Here is a 23,217-nt window from a genome sequence, read left to right as displayed (position 1 = left end):
ATGTTTGGTCAACGTTGTTTTTGTTTGGTTTTTGTTTTGACTTAGAAGTTTGACTATAATGGTGCGAGTTCATTATTGTAGGATTATTTTACCGTTGTTGTATTTAGTTATTTCAGGAAGACGATATTGGTTACTGTTGGCCACAGGAAAAACGCCTGATGGCTTGAAACAATTTAAACAATAGCTAACATTTTGAAGGGAGCCCAAGTCGACATTGATTTGATATGTATACATCAAATTGGCAGCTTTTTCTTCTTTTTTTGAAAATCATTCCATGTTTAACTGACTTCAAGGTATTCAACTACCGTTATTGCATGTAATCCATTAAATGAACTTCATCAATTTTGTATTCTGGGATGTTACTGTCAATGTTATTCCAATTTCGTTTTTAACACTGCTATTGAGATTGCTGCAGTTCACTGTTCATTTGTACGGCTTTTGAAACCGTGTTTTATTTGACATACGAATTTAAATCTATTTGCATTATGTAGCCTATGATTTTTATTTTATTACCGTCTAAAATGTTCAGTACTTTGACAACAATCTATCGAAACTATGAATAATTAAGTGAAAATAATAATACATTTCGAAATGCAATAATTTCAATTCATGCAAATATCTCAGCTATGAAATGTAGCCAATACCCTTCCATACGAGCAGGTAGTAGCCTATCTCAAACACATGCTTCCTTAAATATTTATTTCGATCATATACGTTACTCTTTTACATTTTATATTTCACAAATTGAAATATAGGCTAGCTTTGGTGAATATAATTATTGCGTTTTGAATACGTTTTAAAGTGAACTTTGACGCGCTGTGAGCCACTTGTGTCAAGTGCAAGTCAAGTTCATTCACAGCCAAACGAAGGTCATGGATTGATCAAAACACTGATCTAAGCTAAATGTAATCTAATATGCATTGGACTTTGGATGTAAATTGAGAAAAAAGTAAACCTTTCTTTTCATCTTAACTGTAACCTGACTAAACCTAAAATGATTCTATTGAGTTATGTTTCAAAGCTGTGTTGACAGCACATGTTAAGAGAAGGCTCGATATAGCCTATACTTAAATAATGCCTGAATAACCATAATAAATCCAGTAGCCTATTCCTTAATGTAGCCTATGTTTTGCCAGCCTTTCCTTGTTGGCCTAAAATCTGAATGACTAACAAAATATACAACCTGCCTATTTGAGACAAATAGGCAAAACGACACATTTTTGTATTTCTATTTTGTAGTAAAAACGTGCATGATTTTAAATACATTGTATTAATGTAGCCAATAGTATAGAATAGTTTGCATGCATTAACCTATGTTTGTTTCCTGAATGCTTCCAGGTGTTCTAACTTGCAAAAGCTAGTCAAAGCCAATTAATGCTAAACAATTGTGTATTATTCAGTTCCTTAACCCACTGTTAAACAAGAAAGCTTTCTTCACGAAGGTAATTTCCCCATCAATTTACCCGCAATAGAAGAAGTTGTGATGGAGTTGCTACACTTAAAATGATAAAAACAAACGTCGAGGTCAAATCCTAAATGTATCTCAACCAAAAATATGCACAGAGGTAACCAAGTGCAGAGTGTGTGTGTATGTGTGTGTGTGTGTGTTTACCCAAACAAACTTGGGTGAAAGTTCACCGACCCTGACCAATGGCATGCCATCCATTACAAAAATAAGGTTGCACTGACATGAATAATGTGTAGTCAGATCGTCGGCTATATTACATCTGTAAAGCTAGGTACATCTAGTTAACACTGGGTTAAACCTTCAGGTTTCGTGTGCGTGTGTGTGTGTGTGTGTGTGTGTGTGTGTGTGTGTGTGTCAGACAGGCAGAAAATCAAACAACACTGAGTTCCTCAACAGCGAATGTACAGTAAGTAGCATGTTAAAAGAAAGGCCCCAAAACAACATCCAGATCGCAGGATGCAGGTATGAAGGTGAAGGCGAAGACTGACCACAGAACCAGGAGTTCAGTGGTCGTCACCGTCTTTCCCTCCCCTCCTCCCTGTCTATTTTTAAATGTCAGTGAAGTATTTTAAACGGACAATTCCCACCTCTTAATTGATTTTTCATAATTAACTCAGTGTGTTCATCGATTTTTCCACGACAGCATCGGCCTCGCTATCGGATAAGACACCGGCCGCTCGTGGAGGCTTATTATTTTCACGTCAAACCCAAGTCGTCGGCTTGTCCGCGGGATAAATATTGACAAAGTTCAATAACAATTACGTCTCAATCGCTCTAAATTATCACATTTCCGCGGGCAGAATAACGTCGGCCAGCAATGGAATTTAAGGTTAGACCTATAGTCGATGACGCCTTCTAGAAAAGTAATCTTTTCGAATTCAAATACTATGTTTATAGGCTATTGCAGAACGAAGAGAATGGGATGGCACATGCTCTCTCGACAGCCAGAACCTCAGAACCTGTGGCCTTGTCCAAAGAAATCTGACACATTTAGTCATCATTAGATCGGCCTTTAGATCGGTTTGGTTAGGCTATGCTGTTACCCTACCAATCCCCTACCATTAAAAAATATATTTACTCGCTATTAATAATTTAGGCTGAATTTAGACTAGTTCAACACTCAACCCAAACGTATAATTGGGTACATTCTTGGTCCTGTATTTTTAAGACTTAAAAAATATGAAATACTGCCAGAAGAGAATCGAATGGCATGCCGACTGTAAAGACAGTTCGGTGTGTGCTGACTCACTGGTGGAAGATCGCTGAAACAATGTAGCAGCAGAAATAATTAAACTGTAACTTTAAGTTTGGACGAGTACACCTCAATTTAGCTGTTGAGGGAGGACATGGCTCGCTGACTTCCTCTGCAAAGTCAGGATGAAGAATTAGTGATAAGTAGAAGGCGTAAAGAAAGGGACAGGGGGGGATAAAGAGAGTGAAGTGAATGAGAAGGAAAAGAGTGTGCATGCGCCGGAGAGAGAGATGGAAAGAAAGAGCGAGAATTGTCAGGGCCTCTTTTGAAAGGAGGGTATGGCTGTCTCGTGAATTAAGAGCTCCAAGGCTCTCTGTCTGAAGCACGTGCAGGAGGCCCCCTGAATGAAAGCTCCATCTGGATTATACACAGAAGCAAAGAAAGAGAGGCAGAGCAATGAGAAGAGTCCAGGCAGCAGATAGGGAGACAGGAATAGGGCAGGTGAGAGAGAGGGAAGCAATATGGAACAAGAGAGGGGGCAGGTGGGGGAGACAGAGAGAGAGAGAGAGAGAGAGAGAGACAGATAGAGAGAGAGGAACAGACAGACAGAGGGACAAAGAGAGAGAGAGCAACTATGGATAAAGTGCAGGTGTGTGTGTGCATGTGTGTGTGTCGTTTAATTTTGCAGTAGCCACAGTGAGTCTGTGCATTTTAGGTTAAACAGGGAACAGTCCAATCCAAGAGGCCTCAAAAACATTCACCTTTAAATCTATACATGCCCTTCAGATAGATTTTCTATACCTCTCCTCCATCTCACCCTTCTTCTCCCTCTCCCAGCCCTCCTTCTTTGCTACTCGGCATCTTCGCTGTTTCCATGACGACTGAGGTGAAGCTGCAGCAGAAAAGGGGAAAAGTGTGTGTATGTGCCTATGTTTGTGTGTGCGTGTGTGAATGCAGACCAAGTGAGATCAAAGGTTTTTGGGACAGCAGGTGCATCATGATGGACATCAGCTAATGTGTGCTATTCTGCAACTGTTTTCCTCAATCTCCTTCAAATATCCCCTATCAATATCCTCAACAAACACAAGTAAAAATACTACATATGTTTAATCAATCTAACGTGGCAAACCCGCGATGTTAATTGAACATTTCTGCACAGTTCTGCTTTTCCAAAACATCGGTCACTCTTCTCTCTGCTGTGCCGGGAGTCGAGTGTCTGCAAGCTGTTACGGGCCAAGGGGACGTGCGCCATCTAGTGGTAAGATATTGGATTTGCGAAAACAATTCTTAAAAAATTGCACACATGAGCTTTCCCAACCGTGAGTGTGAAAATCATTGTCAGTGGTCTTGGCTGCACCAGTATTTGCATCACTAACAGGGAATGTCAAGAGATTATAACACATAGACGTGCATTAATGCATAAAGTATTAAACGTTTTGTTGAGGGAAAGAAGCAATAGATTGTGTGAAGAAGTATTTTGGGCAGATATTACAGTAGTGTATGAGAACAGTGCATTTGAGTGCATTATCTTATCATGCTGTACCGATCTGTCTGTCGGTTTCTCTCTCTCTTTCTCATGTACACGCACAAAGACACACACACACACACACACAAGCACATACATTTTGCCACACAGATACACTCAACACATTCATTATTTACATTCCCAATATAGCTTCTCCTATCACACCCCCCCCTTGCCCCCCTTGTCCATTAAGCGACACCCAAACACACTCGTCAAACCCACTGACCCCTCCCCCTCCACCTGACCCCCGCAACCTAGGCGCCATGGCAACCCTCTGACCCATCCTTCCGTTGCCAGGGAAACGACCTTGGAGCATGTCTGACCATAGCCTCCCCTCTCCCCTCTGAATGGGGTGTGGAAGCAAGCGATCGATATTCTATCACACAGAACAGTGGAGCGCAAGAGAGGGGGGCCACACTGCTGGGAGATTACTGGGTGGAGAGAGGGGGAGAGGGGAGGAGGGGAAAACTGACAAAGAGAGGCTGTGTGTGTGTGTGTGTGTGTGTGTGTGTGTGTGAGAGTGTGTGTGTGAAGTTTGGATTGGGTGTGAGTGCTTTATGTGATGTTTTTTGGTGTGTGTGTGTGCTCGCATGATAATAAGACCACATTTGTGTTGCAACAGACAGGAACTACTCTAAGGCATGTGGCTTGGTGTGTGTTTCTCAGTCCCATTTCACTTTCAAGGTAGACCTTGTTTTAGAGAAGAAAACACCAATCAAACGTGTGTGCAGCTTTTGAGAGGCCCAGCAGAAGCCCAGATGTGTTAGGCTAGTATTTAGAAGGCTTGTGTCTAGCAGGCTAGTGTCTAGAAGGCTATTGTCTAGCAGGCTAGTGTCTAGAAGGCTAATTGTCAAGCAGGCTAGTGTCCACTGACTGCTGCAGCTAGGCAGGGTTGTGGTGCTTCATGACAGGGAGGGCCTCTGCTAGTGGACGGACGATAAGAAGCCTCTGGAACAACACTGCCTGGACTACAAACAGGGTGACCTATATCCCCAGGACAGGGTGTGTGCGTGTGTGTGTGTGTGTTCATGCACCAAATGGGCAAGCATTCGTTGGCTCCCTGAGCCTTGTAATAGTATTCATGAAATTTATGGCCACCAGTTCACCCCCCCAGACCCCCCCCCCCCAGACCACCTCCACACACACACACACAGACTCAAAGCCCCACTTACAAATGTAGACATCCATCTCATCCACTAGCCTGAAGCAGGACAGTGTACAGAACAGAACAGTTTCAAGTTAACATTAATATTAGGACTCTCACTGATAAAGGAGCTTTTATGATCAATGGTTCTTCTATTATCAATCATTGTTTGAATAAGCTGTGAATCACTAGTCCAGTCCAGTCCAGTGTAGTCTAATCAAGTCTAGTCCAGTTCAATCCAGTCCATGATGTGATAGGCTGGGGTGCCCAAGTCATTCTATCCTGTGTGTTTCCTGCACACACTTGACAGTAGTTACCCTCTCCCTGTCTTCTCTTCTCCCTATTCCCTCCTTCCACCCCTCTGCACTCCCTCCTTACTCCTTCCATCTTTCCTCTCACCCCTCCACCCTTCACCTAAAGGAGAACAGCTCATGTTGTTCCAGAAAGCTACTCCTGGTTCATTCATTCTGTTCGACACTCATGCAACACACACAAAGACAAAATCCAGAGGCCAGACTGAAAAAAGAGAGATCCTTCTTTTTTATTTCATTTGTGTGTTTTTGTCTGCTTCTGTTGTCGAATGTTAGGGTACAGTCAGACATACAGCGCCTTCATACCTATTTTTGAATTCCACTTATTTAAATTTTGAAATTGGACAGAAATCTCTTTTTCCTAGGACACAGAAAGATTGTTTTTTTTTTTCCAACAGGGGAGTGGTTGCGTGGGAGGAATGGAAGGATGGAGGGAAGGAGGGGGGGGGGGATGGCAAGGAAGGCAGAAAGGGAAGGTGGGGGTTGGTGGGTTGCACGGAGCTCACGAACAGACAGACAGACAGACTGTCAGACAGGGACAGACAGGGTCAGACAGACAGGGACAGACAGGAACAGACAGACAGGGACAGACAGACAGAGACAGACGGGGACAGACAGACAGGGACAGACAGGGACAGACAGGGACAGACAGACAGGGGAGAAAAGAAGCTGGAGGGCAGGGTGTGAAGAGCAGGGTAAAGGAGTGAGAGAGAAGGAGTGAGACAGGGAAGCGTGGTGGGCTCAAGTCATGTCCAAATTAAAACAAGCCGCTCGCAGACCCACTCCTAACATAAAACAAAACAAAAAAAACATATATTTTTTAACGAACAATTGTTTAAAAAAACACTCAGTCCTCTATTATAAAACAATAACACGAGCAGTTTAATCTGTGGGGAGAGGGGCACAAGCAGGGGGTTGGGGAGGTGACCTTTCATCTCCCACAGTTGGGGGAGTGAGTAAGTATTGTAGCTGGATGGTGAAAGTGTGGGCTCTGGGCTCTAGAAGTCCGGGATAGAGAGAAGCACAGAGAGAGAGAGAGAGAGAGAGAGAGAGAGAGAGAGAGAGAGAGAGAGAGAGAGAGAGAGAGAGAGAGAGGCAGAAAAACTGAAAGAGAGAAGCAGGGGATAGCAAGGGGGACGAGCAAAACCGACGCGATGTTATTCGCCAACAGATTGAAGCCTCAGCTGCCTGTTGGTTGGTTGAGGAGGAGGAGGAGTTGGTACTTGTTGTTGGTAGATTCCGGCATTTTGATCAGTTACACAGCTGTGTAACAGCACAGGCATGAAGTGAGTATAACAGTATCGTGGACATTGTCACCACAGTATTGGCAGATTAAGCTGTAGTCTTTGGGTAAAAAAAGAGGACAGGGAATGGGAGGAGCTTGGCAGAAGTCTGGCTGACAGTCCGTCCTCTCCTCTGTCATTGGTCCTCTCGTCCTCGTGGCAGTTTGGCAGGTAAGAATGGGGGGGGGTAAGGAGGAAGAGTATGCAAAAGTGTTTTCTCGGATGTGATGACGGAATGGATGACTGGTGTAGGATTGAGAGAAAAGGGGAGGAGGGGGAGGAGGGGGAGGAGGAGGGGGAGGAGGGGGGGTGAAGAATGGTTTGATCATTTAATAGTATGTCTCCTTTTCCACCCATCCTAAAGAGAAAGAAGAAAAAAGAAGAGTCAGAAAGAGAAAAGTACTTCAGTTGAAGAAGTGGACATTTTTACAAAAGGTAACCATTTGTGTGTAACCATGGACGTGTGTGTGTGTGTGTGTTTCTGTGTGTGTACCTCCGGGGTTCCGGCGTAGGAGGAGTTTTCGGATTTCATCATAAACAAAGATGAGGAAACTGTATGGGAACGCACAGAACCACCAGCTTGGCCTGAGAGAGAGAGCGAGAGCAAGAAGAAGAGTGAGAGAGCGAGAGAGAGAGAGAGAGAGAGAGAGAGAGAGAGAGAGAGAGAGAGAGAGAGAGAGAGAGAGAGAGAGAGAGAGAGAGAGAGAGAGAGAGTGAGTGAGTGAGTGAGTGAGTGAGTGAGTGAGTGAGTGAGTGAGTGAGTGAGTGAGTGAGTAAGAGACATAAACAACATGATTGAGCTACTATGTCATCCGTAGGATTTAATGGTTTCCTTGATAGTACCATCACTTGTAATACAGCCCTCCAACCAGCAGAGGTAGATGTTGCTGTGTATATGAATGTTGGGGAAAACAAATGGCCGCTATACATCTCTTAGAGGTCACATTGTGTGTGTGAGTCTGTGTGTGTGCGTTTTTACTCACTTGAGGGGGTACATCCTGAGTGCCACATCCATGCCAGGGGTATAGGACAAGAAGGCAGCCAGGGCTGTCTCCTCAAACAGGCCAAATATCAAGATCTTATTCCTGAGGAAACACAACAATAACGACACATAAAGAGATGGACAGAGAGAAAGAGAGAGATAAAGGGAGAGAGATCACGGAACAGCAAGAACAAGAGGGGATAGAGAGAAAGAGGAGAGGGAGATGAGAGGGAGACAAAGAGACAGACAGACAGAGAGAGAGAGACAGAGAGAGAGAGTGTGAGATAGAGAAAGAGAGAGAGAGAGAGAGAGAGAGAGAGAGAGAGAGAGAGAGAGAGAGAGAGAGAGAGAGAGAGAGAGAGAGAGAGAGAGAGAGAGAGAGAGAGAGAGAGAGAGAGAGAGAGAGAGAGAGAGAGAGAGAGAGAGGAAGCCTAGAGAGAGAGAGCAATAATGCAGGTTGCCAGGTTCGTACTTCATGCCCTGCTGGAACACAGAGTTCCTCCTTGTCTTGCAGATGATGACATCCGCCCACTGCACCACCACAATGCTGACGAAGAAGGCTGTGTGACAGGTGAACTCCACGATCTTCCTCTGCTCATAGGTCTGTCAGGAGGACGGGAGAGAGGGATGGTTAGAGGGAGGCAGATTCACAAGAAGAGATCGATCTCTAACTCTCTACAGATAGAGATGGCGGGACAGCCAAAGAGAGAGAGAGAGAGAGAGAGAGAGAGAGAGAGAGAGAGAGAGAGAGAGAGAGAGAGAGAGAGAGAGAGAGAGAGAGAGAGAGAGAGAGAGAGAGAGAGAGAGAGAGAGAGAGAGAAAGGAAGCCTACCCATTGCTGTCCGTAGCTGTCCTCCAGGTCATTGTTGGAGCGGTCATCCCAGTTGAGCCTGATGCCCACCAATATAGAGGGCAGGAAGCCATTCTCAGCCAGGATCACAAAGTATGAAAAGAAGCCTCCCAGTGCCTGAATCATACCTGGGGGAGGGGTGGAAGGGAGCCATGGTAAAAGACAATTCTCCATTTAGTACATAACAACAACCTAATTTAGTCTTTTCCCAATAAAAGCTCTATACATAACTTTGTCTCTACCCAATGTGTGTGTGTGTGTGTGCGACGTACCGATCTGTCCGTAGGCGATGCTGATGAGCCTCTCATTCACCAGCTTGTCCCTGGCAGGGTTCCTGGGCTGGCGCTTCATGATGTCACTCTCTGCTGCCTCGTAGGCCAGGGATATGGCCGGCACCTGGGGGACAGACCAGGACGTGAGGATATGGACGAGTGGATGTGCGTTTGTGTGTTTGTTTGTTTGTTTGTGTGTGTGTGTGTGTGTGTGTGTGCACGCGTCTTACCATGTCAGTTCCCAGGTCGATGCAGAGGATGGTGATGGTGCCCAGGGGCAGAGGGATGTTGACCAGGATGAAGAAGAGGAAGGGGGTGATCTCTGGGATGTTGCTGGTCAGGGTGTAGGCGATGGACTTCTTTAGGTTGTCAAAGATCAGACGTCCTGAGGAAAAGTCCAATTGCAGCCTTGAACCGGAAACGCCTCATTCTCCTCTTTTCACCAGTCATCTCTTCACCTCCTTCCCACCCCATCCCTCCTTCCCTTCATGTCTCCCTCTCTTACCCTCCTCCACTCCAGTCACAATGGAGGCAAAGTTGTCATCCAGCAGGATCATGTCAGCTGCCTGCTTGGACACGTCTGAGCCGGATATCCCCATGGCGACGCCAATGTCGGCCTTCTTTAAGGCGGGAGAATCGTTCACACCGTCACCTGTCACGGCTACAATGGCACCCTGAGGAAGGTCAGGTGGGACGAGGGAGGGGAGGAGGAAAGTTAAGGTCAAAAACGTGCTTCCTTATTTGCTTGTCAGTAAGAAGCAGCCCTTTGCGAGGGGTTTCGGTATGTGCCTGTGTGTGTGTGTCTGTGTGTCACCTGTCTCTGACAGCCCTCTACGATGATGAGTTTCTGCTGGGGGGAGGTCCTGGCGAACACGATCTCAGTGTGGTTCCTCAGGATGTCGTCCATCTGGTCCTGGCTCAGTTCCTTCAGGTCTGTACCGTGGATCACACACGCCTTGGCATCCCTGGAGCACACACACACACACACACATACAGGACAATGTTAGACAGGGGGGAAGTGAGCGCTTACTATTTCGGCAAAATATCGAGCCAAATCATCATCATCATAATTTTTGAATCATCGTCTTCCTAGTCATCCTCTTAATCATCATGGTGGCGGTCGTCTTGATAACTGACCTGGGGTTGACCTGGCTGACGGGGATGTTGAGGCGGGCAGCGATGTCCTCCACTGTCTCGTTGCCCTCGGAGATGATGCCCACACCCTTGGCGATGGCCTTGGCTGTGATTGGGTGATCCCCGGTAACCATGATGACCTGGACAATGAACACAGCATTTGAATTCACTCAATACCATTTCAAATAAGTGTTTTTGATTTGCCTTACATTGAGTATGTATTGGGGCTGGTCTTTTACTTGGGTTGCACTGGCTAAGCCAACTCAACCCAAAGCCTACATCCAGTCACCCTCCCAGTGCCACCTTTACACGCTGGTTATTTGCACTAAGGCTGACATAGCCCCTGGCCCCAGTGACGGCTGCTGGTACCTTGATGCCAGCGGAGCGGCATTTGCCGACAGCGTCGGGCACGGCAGCACGGGGCGGGTCGATCATGGACATGAGGCCCACGAAGCACAGGTTGTCCGTCTGGAAGTTGACGTCGTCGCAGTCGAAGGCAAAGCCCTTGGGGAACTGTTCCTCTGGCATGAGCAGGTGGCAGAAACCTGGTGGGAGGGGGGAGAGGGAGGAGTCGTGAGTCACGAGTCGTGACAAAAGAAACAGCGCTGCCACCCTCTCTCTCCATCTTTCCACCCATCCACCCCCCCCCCCCCATCCCTCCTGTCTCTTACCCAGCACTCGCTCTCCCAGTCCCCCCAGCTCCATGTAGGCGTTCTGGAAGGCCTCCTTCAGCTCCTCGTCCATGGGCTGCTCCTTGCCCTGGATCATGATGGTGGAGCAGCGGTCCAGGATCCTCTCGGGGGCGCCCTTCATCACCAGCAGGTAGCGGTTGTCGTTCTCGTCCTCCGTCTCGTGCACAGACAGCTTCGGGGGGAGGGGGGGTGGGGGGCAGGCGTGTCATTGTCTGTGTGTGTGTTGAGCGTACTTACGGTGTGTGTGTGTGTGGTCGGACATTTGATGTGTGCGTGTCGTGCACACTGACCTGGTACTTGTTGGTGGAGTTGAAGGGGATCTCGGCCACCTTCTTGTTCTTCTCCCTCATGGCTTTCACGGAGCCGCAGGACAGCTCGATGCACTTGAGCAGGGCCGACTCGGAGGCGTCGCCCGCCACGTCCCTCTTCAGGATGGGCAGCTGGTCCTGAGCGGCCTTGAACACGGCGCGGTTGCACAGGGACGCCACGCGCGCCAGCGACACCCACGTCACGGAGCTCTTGTCAAAGGAGGCCCCTGGACGGCGAGAGAGAGAGAGAGAGAGAGAGAGAGAGAGAGAGAGAGAGGGGGAGAGAGGGAGAGGGAGAGGGAGAGAGAGAGGGTAAGATGGGAAGTCGGGGGAGAAAACCGACCGTGAAAGGATGTGTTCCGGTACCGACCTGACTGGTCCTCGGTGGTGTCGGCCTCGTGGATCTGGTTGTCGAACCACATGTGGGCCACGGTCATCCTGTTCTGGGTCAGGGTGCCCGTCTTGTCTGAGCAGATGGTGGAGGTGGAGCCCAGGGTCTCCACTGCTTCCAGGTTCTTCACCAGGCAGTTCTTACGAGCCATGCGCTTGGCGGTCAGGGTCAGACACACCTGGGGGAGGGGGAGAGGGTATGGGGGAGAGGGGGGAGAAACAGGAAGGGGGAGAGAAATAAAGACAGACAACCAGGGGAGATAGTAGAAAGAAGGAAGGCAAGTGTGGTATTTAGAAATAAAGAGGTAGGTGAGAGGAGAGTGTATGTGTGTGTGTGAGAGGGGGAGAGAGAGAGAGAGAGAGAGAGAGAGAGAGAGAGAGAGAGAGAGAGAGAGAGAGAGAGAGAGAATATTAATTTTAAGGTAGCACGTTGCAATCAATAATGTGTGCACAAATCCAGGTAGTACAGCTATAAACCCCAGCACCCTTCGACTAATAGACTTCTTTCATCTATCATTCAACGTATCATTAGCTCTAGAATAAACCTGGCACCTGGTAGCCTGGAGTTGTGCACACCTTCATCACCAAACAAACACACCCACCTCCTAATACTCAATACAGCAAAATGCACTATGAACCGGTATTACTGTAAGAGTTAGTTGTCACAGCCCAGATGCAGAGAGAGAGCAAGAAAGAGACAGAGAGAGAGAGAGAGAGAGAGAGAGAGAGAGAGAGAGAGAGAGAGAGAGGGGGGAGGGGGGGTACAGAGAGAGAGAGAGAGAGACAGAGAGAAAGAATAAGACAGAGAGAAAGAGAAAAAAAAGAGAGAGAGAGAAATCATGAGACAGAGAGGAAGATAGAAAGAAGCTGAAGGAAAGGGTGAAGCATTTGAAGCCCAGCCGCAGTGTACAGAAACATCATGCTCCACCATGGCAGGAACCATGAGCCAAGCAAGACAGAGAGGCAGAGCCTAGCATTCTATAGGTTAGCTAGCAGTTGTCATGGGAGACAACTGACCAATGGTATCACTGAATGACCCAGGCGAGTAGAAAGCCTGGAAAAAAAGAGGACACAGAAAGGAAAGAAGAAGAGAGATATAGGTACACACAAACAGGCTATCGTAGGTGAGAAGGATGGAGGGAGGGAAAGGAGAGGGAGACATAGCACAACACCATCACCATAGACAAAGAGTGAGAGAGCTATCGACAGAGGGATCACCAGACACAATACAGAACGATACCATGAGATAATATATCAACATACAGCAACACAAGGACACAAACACAGAGTCACAGAGACACAAAGACACACAAACACACATAGGCAATGATATACGCTAACACAATGGTACAGCAACAGACACTAACACGACAAGATACAGAGGTGATCAGAGATACAGATCAGGTCAGAAGGGAAAACAGACACGCTGACATCCATTGAGCACACAGATTGTTCCCTGGCTACATTGCCCGCTCTCTCTCTCTATCCCTCATACACTCACACACAGATGCACGCTCAGTCACACACACACGCACAAACACACCACAAACACCACAGACACACACACACACACAAAACCATCCCGTTCATTGAATTTCCAGTCACCCCCTCACCTCTAAAACGTCTCCTCACACAGTCACACACACACCCCATGTACACACACTCACACACACCCCATGTGCACACACACGCCGAAACTCACAGTGACGGTAGCCAGCAGCCCCTCGGGCACGTTGGCGACAATGATGCCGATGAGGAAGATGACGGCCTCCAGCCAGGAGTATCCGAGGACGATGGACAGGACGAAGAACGACAAGCCCAGGAACACGGCCACGCCCGTGATCAGGTGGATGAAGTGCTCGATCTCCTTGGCAATGGGCGTCTTGCCCGACTCCAGGCCGGAGGTCAGGGTGGCGATGCGGCCCATGACGGTGCGGTCGCCAGTGCACACCACGATGCCACGCGCCGTGCCTGGGATGGAGGGAGAGAGAAGGAGAGGAGGCGGACAGAGACCGTGAGCTCAGTATAGGAGAGACAGCAGACTCCTCTCTTCTGTTTAACCACAGCATCATTTCCCTTCTGAACCCAACCCCAGGGGGTAGACAGTAGTCGTGCTGTGTGATCTTGGATGATCATGACGATATTGTTTTGTTTGGGTTTATGACATTGTTAGCTGTATTGCTTCCACAACGCATGCTTTGACATCGCATCTCTCTGCTGCCTTGCTGCATTGGGTGGACGCAGTTCACGTATCTGGCCACAAGAGGGTGACATGCACCCCTCTGAGGGACAGAGAGAAGACTGAGGGTCAGGCGAGGGGTTGGAGTGTCCGTAGGGATGCTGATGAACTATGGGCAGAGACGAGGAGTAGACTATTGTTGACCAGAGGCTAATATACACTGAGTAATAAAGTGGTCCGGAGGAGAGAGAGAAACAGACAGAGAAAGAGAGACAGAGAGAGAGAGAGAGAGAGAGAGAGAGAGAGAGAGAGGGAGAGCGGGACAAAGAGAGAGGGAGAAGGAGAGGGAGGGAGAGGGAGATAGACATACAGTAGAGAGAGAGAGAGAGAGAGAGAGAGAGAGAGAGAGGGAGAGAGAGAGAGATGACGTCTCCAAGGCAGCCCCACCTTCAACACAGTTGGTGGAGAAGAAAGCGATGTTGCGGGTCTCCAGGGGGTTGTCATGGGTACAGTCAGGTGACCGGGTCTGGGGCTCTGATTCACCAGTCAGAGAGGAGTTGTCCACCTGAGGAGAAGGGTAACCCTCATTAGAAGAACAAAAATCCAGTGTGTGTGAATGTGTGTCTGTCTGGTCCTGGACTCCTCATCTTGGGCCTGCGTGCATGTGAGGGTGTGATCATGTAGTGTGTGTGCATACCTTGCAGCCATGGGAGGAGGTGATCCTGAGGTCAGCAGGGATCCGGTCTCCGCCCTTCACCTCCACCAGGTCTCCAGCCACCACCTCCTCAGCGTTGATCTGCATCTTCTCCCCCTCGCGGATCACCAGGGCTTGCTGTGGGAAGACCGACATGGTCAACCATGGACCACCCCCGACCACACAGTCCCTCATGTATACTCATGGACAACATGAGACGACCATGATTTACCAGTTGCGTGTGTTTACCTGAGGCACCATATTCTTGAAGGACTCCATGATCTTGGAGCTCTTAGCTTCCTGGAAGTAGGAGAAGCAGCCGGTGATGATGACCACAGCGGACAGCACGATACCCAGGTACAACTGGAGAGAGAGGAAGAAATAGAGTCAGCAATGATTCAATTCCCGTAGGATACTCTTCTCTATCAGTCAACCGACACCCCCACCACCAGGCTGTCTTGGTCCCTGCTCGTCACACTCACATTGTCTCCTGCAGGCTCGTCCTCCGTAGCGGCCTGGATGGCGTAGGCCAGAAAGCAGAGGATGGCACCGGTCCACAGCAGGATGGAGAACCCTCCGAAGAGCTGGCGGCAAAACTTCACCCACTCCGGGGTGGTGGGGGGCGGGGTCAGGGCGTTGGGCCCGTCGCGAGCCAGATACTCTGCAGCCTTAGCATTGGTCAAGCCCTGGGGGAGGGAGAGAAAGAGGGGGAGAAAGGGTGTGTTGGTTGGGGTGGTGGGGGTTGTAAGGAGATTGTCTCTTGAGGTTTCTGCTCTCAAGGGTTCACAAGGGGCCAACAGGACTGAAGAAGAACCACTCACCTGGACGATGTCAGTTGCAAACTTCCTGCACACTTCCTCAATTGACATCTTGTGTTCCGTCTGAAAGAGAGAAATGAAAAGGTTGAAAACAGTACATCTTTCTTAATTCATTTGTTTTGTGGAAAAGCTCCCAACTGAAACCACATTGGATTATTGTGTCAGGTCATTACCCGACTACTGGTTTAGTATCCACACAATATGGTCCTCCTTTTCAAAACAATAACAAGGAGATTAAGTTGCTGCCCAATGCAAGAGATCTATAGGAAAAGAGTGCACCAAAAGCCTTTCCTCTGACCTAAATCAATTATGGGCAGTAATACAATGTGTATGTCCCCAATATTACATAACTCACTGCAGCCTTTTATTATTTGTCCCAATCAACGTTCAGTCTATATTCAACTGCTCCAATGTACACTCTCTACACATTTGGATGTGAGGTCACAGGATGTGGGAAGTGAGATAACAGGAAGTAGGAAGTGCGGTACATACCAAGGGGACTTCCTTCTTCAGGTCATCCATATCCTTGGCTGCCTTCTTCTTGGGGGACTCCTTTTCATCCTTATCCTGCGTGGTCGCCACGCGGTAGCTGTCCGACCGTCCATACTGCAACACACACACAGGAATTAGTGAACACTGGTGCTTGATCGGGTTTACTTTTGCACAGATTTGGCTATTTCTTTTCATTAAATGCATGGCAGGAAGGGCTAGATGAGTCAGCAGCCATTTTGTTAGGCGATGATTTCAGGAGCTAGTTATTCATGGAAGCAACTATATGTTGTCAGAAAGGCTGGTTGCAAATGGATGAAAACTGACCATTAAAAAATTTTCCCTTACACAGTCAATGCAAAAACGAACGATCCTTCATTAGAAAAATACAAGTCACCACACAAAAAGCTTACAGTTTCCCTCAGGACAGAAACGTACTGTTCAGTAGCTACAGTAATCACCATTATGCCCTTTCAAAAGAATAGCACTTTTGCCTTCTATTTCTCTGGTGTATTTTCATTTGTTTACCTTTGTTTTATAAAAGGAATCATTGTTTGATAAAGCAGTGCCAGTAGAATACGTCTTCTGCTGTACAATGCTGTACAGTGTGTTCACAGAGCATGGGAGCAAAGAAAGATCCCACTTCATTGCTCCTTTTATTTCATATCAACCTCATTTCTATAACACCCCTCCCCCTCCTCCTCCCTCTCCCTCTCCCCCTCCCTCTCCTTGTCCCTCTCCATCTCCCTCCCTCTCTCTCCCTCTCTTTATTTCTCTCGTGAACTATACAGGCCTTGTTATGAAACAAGACCTTTGTAGTAGCAGAGACAGTAGGTCTCACATTGACTTCTGTATTAAAAGATCCCCTGTGGGCCAAACTCCAGACAGAGAGGCTCCTGGTCCACACATACCAGCACCATGGCACCTTCAGACAAGTCTGTAGAACATCTACACGCACACATGGAGATGGCTTATATACGGTATTCTTTATACTGGTTGCAGCCAGGATGTGTAGTTTTAGAGCTTTTGAGACAGGGTTAGGGTTAAATCTCAACAGCAGTTCATATTACAGACTGCCAAGTAAACTATGTCGTCTGATGCTAAATGTGATGTGCGGCCTGGGACATCCTATGCCCTACATATGAGTCTGTGGAGAGGCCTCATCTTTCTACGGAGCCCCCTTCTGTTTCCCAGCATGCACCACAACCAACCAGGAAGATCCCCCCCCAGGGCCTACACATAAGAACCAAAATGTCATCATCCGAGCCCCCACTTTCCTAGCCCCCTTGCTGGCGTCCTCAGGGAGGAGGAAACTGTGGGGACCTCATGGTTCTTAGACTGTCGGATAGCATATGGGTCGAAGGAATTGGTAAACAGGGTGTCGTTTGGCAGAATAGTTTCTGAGGAAGAAAGAGAATTTCACACACTGTGAGAAAACGCTATTGTTTCCTGGACGTTGATGATATACTGATGCTGATGTTACAGCATGTTAATATAACGCTAGAATCCAGTGAGTGTGTTTATGTGTGTGTGCCATCTGTTGTGGGGTGCCTTGGGCAGGGCAGAGGGAAAGCCCTGAACAGAGGAAGGGATAACCAGTGTTTACTACTATGCGGGATTAACCCAATGAACAATACTAATCCCTCTCTTTTTCCTTCCTTTTCTCTCTCGTCATCTCGTCTAGTCTCCCCCTCCATCCTCCTGTCTCTTTCTGCGACTTATCCTCGATCTCGTCTCCCCTTTTTCATCCCGCTCCTAATCTCTCACTCTTTCTCATACATGTCCTACATCCATAATCCTGGTACTCCTCTCTTTCCTTCACTTTCATTTTAAATTGCAGTACTGCAAACAGAGGGATGACTCAAGCACTCTTGAACATGTCAATCATCTTGATGTACAAAACAACACACCTCAAATTATGAGTCACATGTTATATATTCGCTAACTTAGTTGCCTACTCAGAAAAACAAAACATGAATTCAATTATTCATGCACTCATTCATGCAATCAATAATGTATCCATCTGTTCCGTGGATTATTGTGTGCCTCAAACACAAACACACACACACACAGACCAGACTTCCAAGACGGTTCCAGATGTTCAGTCCACCAGTGGGCATGGCCAGCAACAGGACAGAGCACAGATGCCTTTGATTCAAACATACTTAAAGACCATGTCCATAGTGTTTTTGTTCTGCTATGCCCTGGATCTGTGCTAGGATCCTAATCCTACACACACATTCATAGTAGGAGAATTTCAACTGGCTTCATAGGATATTCAGCCCACATGGATGTCACAGACGATAATGGTCCAATGGCTCTTACCACACTCTGTGTCACCAAACACACACAAGCACACAAAGTTCAGCTGATCGACCTAGAAAACAGTGACGCACGCTGGCCAGTCCCACCACTCCACTCTCCATCTCCATCCATCCCTCCCCCACATCATCCACTCCTCCACCTAGTCCCCCATCCCTCCTCCCTTTGTTTACACCCCCTTCCCACCCTCAAGCCCACCCATCTGTTTTCTTATTCACTTGTCTCATCTGTTCATCAATGGTATCCTAACATCAGTCATACCAGTGTGATGCTAGAGTGTGGGTGGTCTGGACTGATAGACTTTGAATGATGTAAACCATTAGAATGATTGCATGTATAGAATGAGCAACCCACATATTTTATCCTGAACCCTCTGTGGGTGAATTGTATTCGGTCTTTATTGGAACACAGGCAAAAGTACACTTCAATTTCCTTGCTTTTCCATAACATGATACAGAATACATATCTTTCACACTACAAGCCCTGTGATATTTTTTTATTCAGTTGAATTTTCATCGGTTAAAGCATCTCTGACCACAGCCCTATTAAACTTCACACTTGATTGGCCTTGGTACCCCTTAGAGGAAATGATGTCATAGAATACTTAGCAGGAAATGAACTGTGTCTGTGTTCGAACACTACTGGAGCATATTATATGACCCTCATTACTGAGGTTAGACCCTGAATATGGATCAATCACACATTTACGCGCACACACAGGACAATGGATCGTGCACACTAACACACAATGAGACAGCACATACACACTGTTGTATATAGGTCGCACATACAGTCATATAGATTGTGCACAAACACACACTTAAACATTGCACACACACAATATGTAGTATAGATGTCTCTCACACACACACACTAGTATGGATCTCACACATGCAGCCTCATGGAAACTAGACAGTGGCTGCGCAGGCAGCCCTATCGACGTGGATGACTTATCGACAGGGGCTAATTACGCAACTGCTCTATCGCCAAGGTTGACTCACCCATGGAGCTACCCAATCACAATCCTCACCTTCACAGCACCAGCCAATGACCAGCTCCTAAACATGATCAGAAAGCTCAACAGTGGATTTGCACACCTTTAGGACATTTGGGTCTTTAACACTCTCTTTCTGAATGTTTACTAACCTCCCTCATTTTGTGATTTTGTTCCTCTGAGTGAACTGTGACTGGTAGGTTCTCCTTTTACACCTAGGGCATTATCCACAGAGGAAAACAGGAAATGCCTTCTTCTAACCATTGCTAGTTTATCTCTCTATGTCCCTCCTTGCCTGTCAGTCATCCACCCCAGCCATCACCCCTATCATGGCACCTGCGAGTCCTTTCCATCATTCAGCCGTCATCCTTTTCAAGGTGACTCCCCATAGAGACCTCCTCCACAGGCTTCCCCCACCCACTGTCTATCCATACTTCTCTCCCTTCCTTCCTCCATTTTTCCTTCATTCTTTCACTCTACTCTGTGTGTATCATCTTGTCTGCACTGTGAGGGGTAGTCTACATGTCCCACCGACCGGCTGACCTTCGATTTATCTTCGCTACCATCAAGTGGTTCCTCCCAGGTCAGACTTTACTATTGATTGACATTGAGGTTCGTTTGGCCTTAATGTCTTGCCATCTAACCACCCCCGCTCCTTCCTTTCCGCCCCTCAAATGTCAACGAATCACAGCCTGAATACGGGAGTTTCCACTTGCCCTGGACAGGGAGTGCTTTGACACAGTTAGGCTCTGTGGAACCTTGCGCAAGTTCCCTCCGGCGGTCCGTATAACGGGCATCGCTTTACGAGGACTGCGCGACATCCTTTCGAGTACTCCTCTAATTCTGATCGCGTGAGATCAACTGTCGACCCAGATGAGGTCAGTGTAGACTGTCAAAGGCCGCGGTTCATTGGCACATTACATCAGCGGCTCGACTAAGGGGTAGCGATTGGAAATGTTTTGTCCTTTTGTGACTAGTAGAATCGACCGTTTTGGCAGGATCTAATCAAACTATAGTGAAAACCAACAGTAGCTTTGAACAGTTTTATTCAATTCAGCTTTGCACGGTAAATGATGACAACCTTCCAGACTGACAAGGAGCCTGGCAACCATTTTGACGCAGTTGTCTGTTCAGATTGGTACCTAAACACAGTCTTCCTTCATCCCTCCCTCAACCGCATCCGCAATAGCAAACCCAACAATGTACGTGTGTAGGGTCAAATAAAGGGATGACTTTACAAAATGACAATAACAACTGGTTGACTGATAGATTCCTTTATCCTACACTGATATTTAATTCCCCACCCCACCCTTCTGGATTTGTCCCCGTCGCATCCTCATCCTCTCAAAAGACCAACACGAATATTATATTCCTACTGAACCGGGTAAAAATCTGAAACAATAGGCTGTCTCAGCCAGACCAGTAGGCCAATTATAATTGAGACGATAAAACAGAAGCTGATGTGTGCTGATTGAGAGGAAAGAGACGGCTGTCGGCACCCTCCAATTCGCTGTTATAACGAGCATTTAGAAGCTTAAATATCCATAAATATCAATGCCTTATTTCTTTATTGTCTTCATGTCATTTGTATTTGGATATGCTTTTCAGATGGTGATTGGAGAAAATCGGAGTATAGCAGTGCAGTGGATTTGGGTGGGAAACCGCTTGATCTCCGTTTGGCACGAAGAGCCGATTGTGCGCCTTTGCCGTTTCACTAGCACCTAGATATTCTAAAAGTCACATCAGGATAGCACTCGGTGCAGCTGTTTGTCAGTATAAATTTCTGTTTGGGAAGGGGAATGAAATGCCAGATTCTCTTCTCCCGGTAACTGCATTATGCGCACAGAGGGGAGTGTGATGAGGAGAATCAGTTGACAAACACATTTGGAAAACGCAATATGTTCTCTTACACACATGTATTCAAATAATGAGAAGTGGACAAACAGACAATGGGGCAATTCACTTGCAGTGTATCAAAAGCAGAGATATAAGGCATGTGCCACATCAATTTGCTATAGCTTAACGAGCCATGGAAGTATAGTGGTCAATGTAATTTTGTCATGGTATTTCCTCCATAAATGTTAACCATTTACGCAATTAAAATATCTACTGATTATTCAACTAGGCTGTTGAATTTAGTATCTTAGCCCATGTTAAAGCCCAAGGTTAACGTTTAAATTAGGGAAATGGCTCTTACCCCCATTTTGGCGCAGTCAGTCCGGTCTCTGTAGATGTAACGGTTTCAAGTCTGATTCAAATAGAATTGCTGGTTTTGAGGATGGAAAATTAGAGAACTTTCGTTCCTCGTCTAGTCAGAAGATCCGTGTTTCTCTATCCGCAGTAAATGTCTAATGTTCTCAACTTAGGCTATAGCCTATAAAATAACTAGTCAATTAACGAATAAGGCAATCAAATCAAATCATTTATAAGAGGAACGGACAGAGGGGTACTTGAAAAGGAAACGTTTCATTGAGCAGCTCTGCAAAGCTGCATTCGCTTAACTAATATGAGAGGGGCCGTTTTTGTGTAAGATGAAAAAATGACAAGCAGCCTAGCGATACCTAATGTGGGCGTACCGAGCGTTGCTCTGTGTTAAGAGCAAATGATGCTGGCGAAACGGAGAGCCGAACCCCTCAGTGATTTGGATACGGTCTCCTTCCGCCACTATGCCAGCTGCCGCGTCACTCTCTTTCTCAGCTCCACACTACTCCGCAAGTGAAAAAAGCACCGGTGAGTAAGAGTGCGGCACCGTCTGTCCAGTCGCAATTATCAGTTGGGACTATTTAACGAGCCCAGCCTTGCCCAACTCCGCGCAAAAAATAAGTTTCTCTGGACACGAATATTATTAATCTCTAGTGTAATTATGTTACAGAGGGCTGAAATTCAGCCAGACTCTGTAGCAATCGTTGCACATATGCACTGACATGGAATGTCCCATCATTCTCCATTAATCAGAAGTGTGCCTGTGGATCCTTAATACACAGCAATTCCCTCTCACAGGAAGACGTCCACAAAACATCATGACTAATTGACTGTTGGTTTGATCTTCAGCACACAGGCATGTGTTGTCATGTGAGACTTCTCCAGAAAACTAAGGCTCTGGGTTGTGACCGTCGTAATCCAGAAGGTTCTGAATCCAGGCTGCAGCTCTGCTGATTTATTTCTGTATCAGACACCTGCCAGGAAGCTTGCCTTATCACCAGCTGTGTTTACAGAACCTTTACTCTGGGATGACCAGCTAATGTGTCCCTGGAAAGAACAACAGAGGTATTTATGGGTACTTATGAGTTGTGTATGTGTGTGGGTGCGTGTGTGTGTGTGTGTGTGCGTGTGTGTGTGTGCTACTCTCCCTCTGACTTCAGGCATGTGCTTGCTGCATATGTGTTCATCCATAACGTTTTCATCCTAGTTCCACTACAGCCTGGTCATCTCTGTAAATTGGGTTGTATATAAACTATAATACCCTGAGGGGGTCAGATGGCTGAGCTGTTAGGGAATCGGCACTTTACCCTACTTTCTTCGGGGGAATGTCCCTGTAGGCTACTCACTGTAAATCGCTCTGGATGAGAACATCTGCTAAATGACAACATGTAAATAGTTTCTCTCAATGTCTAGCATCAGAGACAAGGATTTCCTCTTTAAACTCTGACAGACACGACTGTCCTGTCTATTAGACTGTTAACCAGTGAAGGAGAGATGAAAGATGGAGTGAAAACAACATTTGATAGAGAAAACAACAACAACAACAGACAAACCTGGTCACCGTGGCAACGACAGTCAGGTAACCTTGCCTACCAATCGTCCTGCTGAGGGACAGGAACAAAGACCATTTAAGAAAGAGGGATGGAAGGATGAGATGGAAAGAGGAAAATAGGACTGGAGCCTGAGAGGGAGTAGAGGAGAGGTGTGTGTGAGAGAGACAGACAGAAGATTGAGACCTAAAGATAAAGGGTGACAGTGAGATTAAGAAGTGTCATGGTCTCTCCATTATGTTAGCTGGTCATTTTGTGCCTGGCCCAAAACAGTGAAATGTGTGTTTTTGTGATATGTTAACCAGTGTGGTACTTCATGTACGTCAAACATCAGACAGACCACCTAATCTACCGCTCAGTCTAGTAAACATCCAGAATCTGGTTGTGTCCGGCCTGCAGTGTCCAGAGTGTGTGTGTA

At 46.9% G+C, this 23,217-nt stretch overlaps 1 protein-coding gene across 1 annotated transcript; it reads right to left on the bottom strand.

Annotated features, from left to right (window-relative positions):
• Nucleotides 1-7,226: 7,226 nt before the first annotated feature.
• Nucleotides 7,227-21,622, bottom strand: atp1a3a (ATPase Na+/K+ transporting subunit alpha 3a). Its single transcript, XM_084696166.1, has 22 exons — nucleotides 21,245-21,622; nucleotides 15,735-15,848; nucleotides 15,246-15,305; nucleotides 14,907-15,110; nucleotides 14,674-14,787; nucleotides 14,428-14,562; nucleotides 14,178-14,295; nucleotides 13,254-13,522; nucleotides 11,532-11,730; nucleotides 11,144-11,388; nucleotides 10,833-11,025; nucleotides 10,531-10,706; nucleotides 10,165-10,301; nucleotides 9,842-9,992; nucleotides 9,533-9,701; nucleotides 9,258-9,412; nucleotides 9,028-9,151; nucleotides 8,738-8,883; nucleotides 8,378-8,508; nucleotides 7,907-8,008; nucleotides 7,417-7,508; nucleotides 7,227-7,281 (listed from the first exon to the last, which is right to left on the bottom strand). Exons 1-22 carry the CDS (start codon nucleotides 21,248-21,250, stop codon nucleotides 7,253-7,255), a joined length of 3,069 nt encoding a protein of 1,022 aa, XP_084552292.1. The 5' UTR covers nucleotides 21,251-21,622; the 3' UTR covers nucleotides 7,227-7,252.
• Between the last annotated feature and the right edge of the window lie 1,595 nt (nucleotides 21,623-23,217).

The sequence above is a fragment of the Hypomesus nipponensis genome, chromosome 4 (assembly GCF_054491055.1).
Source record: "Hypomesus nipponensis isolate SF chromosome 4, ASM5449105v1, whole genome shotgun sequence".
In the NCBI taxonomy this organism is placed as follows: Eukaryota; Metazoa; Chordata; class Actinopteri; order Osmeriformes; family Osmeridae; genus Hypomesus; species Hypomesus nipponensis.
This window is presented reverse-complemented; position numbering and strand designations above follow the sequence as displayed.